Here is a 3,255-nt window from a genome sequence, read left to right on the forward strand (position 1 = left end):
AGATATTATCACAATCAACTCTCTCTTCACAACTGATTAATAATAGTTCTGGGCAAAATAGCTCCTCCAGTAGCTCAAAATGTAAGAGTGGACTTCCAGGCGTTACTTCTGTGATCTTTCTTTCAAGAAATAGACTAGCAGCCCTTGAAAATTCTGGACAAACTATTTCCATAATATCTCTAGATGGAGATATTCTCAAGAGATGGGAGCTTCCTTGGATCGCTCAAAGGCTTTTCATGGGAAGTAACCAACAGCAAATCATAATACAGTCAGATGATTTTCTTTATATATATGACATCTCACAGAGAGAAGTAGTAGCAGAGCTTGTCATTTCTAATCTTCAAAACCACCAGGTTGCTGTCATTAATAATAAGATTGGGCAAAACTTCCAACAATGTCTGACATTTAATACAATTTGTAATGAAACAGGAGGTTCTTCCACTGGAGTCAGAACAATTCAATGGAGCCAAGATAAGTCTGTGATTGCAATCGTATGCAAATACAATATCATTTTCACTAATAGTGAGCTTCAAGTAATTGCAACTTATACTGAAAATCTTACAGTAAAGTCTGGAATTTGGCATGAAACTCTTCCAATCTTTATATATACTACCCAAGGTCATATTAAATATGCAATTCCAAATATTAATGAATCAGGAATAATCCAAACAATCCCTGATACTCTTTATATTAAACACTATGAGGACTCAAGGAAGGAATTAATTACTTTAAATAGGTTTGGTAGCGTCCAAATAATTGAAAAACTGAATTTGAATGAGGCATTATTTAAACTTTCCATTATTAACCAAGAAAGCGGAAAAGTATTAAGATATACCAAGGATGGGAATTTGAAAGGACTTTCAACATTGAATTACCTTACACAACATGGATATCCAGAAGTAGCAATCCAATTGGTGGAGAATCCAATTTTGAAGTTTTATTATGCTGTTCAATTTGGTGAAATTATGCAAGCTTACAATATAGTAAAAGATTTGCAGAATTTGGAAGCTGAAAAGGAAAATTCAAGTTCAAATTCCTATTTTAAAGGAAATAGTAACCATAAGACTATTCTTCCTATTCTGAACTCAACAACATTGGAAACAATGTGGGACTGCCTTGGAAGAAGTGCTCTTTTACATGGATTTATTAACGTTGCTGAAAAATGTCTCCAGGTTACTAAAGAGTTTGAGAAACTGATTTTACTTTATTATGTAATTGGGCAGAGAGAATATATGGAGAAGTTAGGTAAAATATCCGAGAAGCAAAAGAATTGGACAAGAAAATACCATATTGCCCTTCTTATGAACGATATTCCAGAGAGAATTAACATTTTAAAAAGTTTCGGTCAGATTCCTCTTGCAATTGCCTTAGCTCATACATATGGATACAATCAGGTAAAAGAAGAACTCCTTTCACAGTATACTGAAGCTTATAGTGTGGATGGTGCTGATGCTTTTGAGTTCCTGAATATTCTTAAAGCTAGTAAACCTTCAGATCAAGTCTGCAATGAATCATCCAAGTCTTGCATGACAGCTCCTTGTATTCCAATTCTAGCAGCAAAGAAACTCACCATTGAAGGACTTAACTGGCCAAGAATTAATATCTCAGAGATATCATCAGAAAATATTAGACCATCCGACCAGAATGATTTTAAAAGCGTTGGAGGTAAGAGCTTAAGTCAGATAGATGCATCTTCGATAAATGGAGGTACTGGATTTGGCACATCATCCCAGCCAGAATGGGATGATATTGATAATATTGATGTCCCAAATGATATAAAACTGAACGAAGACCACATTTTCGAGGGAATTGGAGGCCAAAACTTGTATAAAAATGAGGCTCCTGACTCAAATGGGTTATCAAAGATGGGCCCAGGTCCTTCATTCCAAGACAGAATATTATGTGCTCCAGAAAATGCTCCAGCAACGTCTTCCAGATACTCTATCATTAATTTGATAGTGGCAGGAAAATACGAAGACGCGCTCACAATTCTTTTAAGGAAGATGGGAGTTAAAGATTGTCAGCCTTTCAAACAAATTTTCAAGATGATTGCTCTTAGTTCTACCTATAGCTTGCCAAGCTTCTCTGAAGGACCTAGCATTAATCTACCCTTAATTTCAGAAGGGTACAAACTCTTTAATGAGAACTCTCCAAATGGACATATTTCCCCAATAATCTTATTCAACGAATCCAATTTGATAGAGTTAGTGAAAACTGGACAGAAGCTGGTAACGTCAGGAAAGTTCCAATCAGCATTGGAAGTTTTCCAACAAGCAATAATTATTGCTCCCTTGGTTGTGGAACATTACTCTCTCTATTCGCAAAACATTGACCAACTCAAACAACTTTCAGAATTAATATGTCAGTATTGCATTGGAATGAGGCTTGAACTTGCTAGAATTGATCTTTTAAATAACTGTCAAGACCAAAATCAGGCCGAAATTGTAATTCGGAATTTAGAACTGATTTCATACTTTTCATCTTGTAAACTTCAGCCATTACACACCTCTTTAGTCCTTAGAAGAGCAATGGGTATTGCATGGAAACATAAGAACTATATAACAACAGCAAGCTTTGCTAAAAGGCTCTTGGGTATTCCAAATATTGAAGACGTCGAAAAGACACAGAAAATTCTCGCAGCATGTGACCAAAAAGCCACAGACGAACATAATATTAACTTTGACCCACACAGAGATATTGGCCACATCATTATTTGTTCGTCATCGCTTACAAAAATTAATCCAAAATCTCAAGATTTTGTCAAATGCCCGGTTTGCTCTAGTAATCACCTTTCACAATTTACTGGAGAAATTTGTCCTAATTGCAAAACTGGCGAAATTGGTCTTAGGGTTATTGGAATCCTCTAATAACCATTTAAACATTTTCTTCAGAACTTACTCATACTGTAATATTTATTATTTATCTTATAATTCTCTATTCAATTCCCATTATCTCTTTATTCATCTCTTTTTAAATAAATTAAATATAAATATGTTTAATCTTTCCACATAAAATGTTTAATAATAAAACTGTTCGCATGTATGCATGCATGCATGCAAATCATTTCAAATGTTTTTTTGACGGTTAATTATACACGTGGCAAAAAAATAAATATATTTGCTTTTTATATACCGTAAATGACGTGTTTTGGCGGTAAAAAATATATTAATAATTCTTACATCAAATTAAAGAAAAAAATGGTTTATTTTAATTGAAAAGTGGTTTTATTTTAAATGTGAACGAATATTTAAAGTA

At 33.9% G+C, this 3,255-nt stretch overlaps 1 protein-coding gene across 1 annotated transcript; it reads left to right on the plus strand.

Moving 5' to 3' along the window:
• The first annotated feature begins 236 nt into the window (after positions 1–236).
• On the plus strand, positions 237–2,867 carry Chro.80105 (coatomer protein complex subunit alpha). Its single annotated transcript, XM_660187.1, has 1 exon — positions 237–2,867. The coding sequence occupies one exon, from the start codon at positions 237–239 to the stop codon at positions 2,865–2,867; it is 2,631 nt and encodes an 876-aa protein (XP_665279.1).
• The last annotated feature ends 388 nt before the right edge of the window (positions 2,868–3,255 follow it).

This window comes from Cryptosporidium hominis (assembly GCF_000006425.1).
Source record: "Cryptosporidium hominis TU502 chromosome 8 CHRO018034, whole genome shotgun sequence".
Taxonomy (NCBI): domain Eukaryota; phylum Apicomplexa; class Conoidasida; order Eucoccidiorida; family Cryptosporidiidae; genus Cryptosporidium; species Cryptosporidium hominis.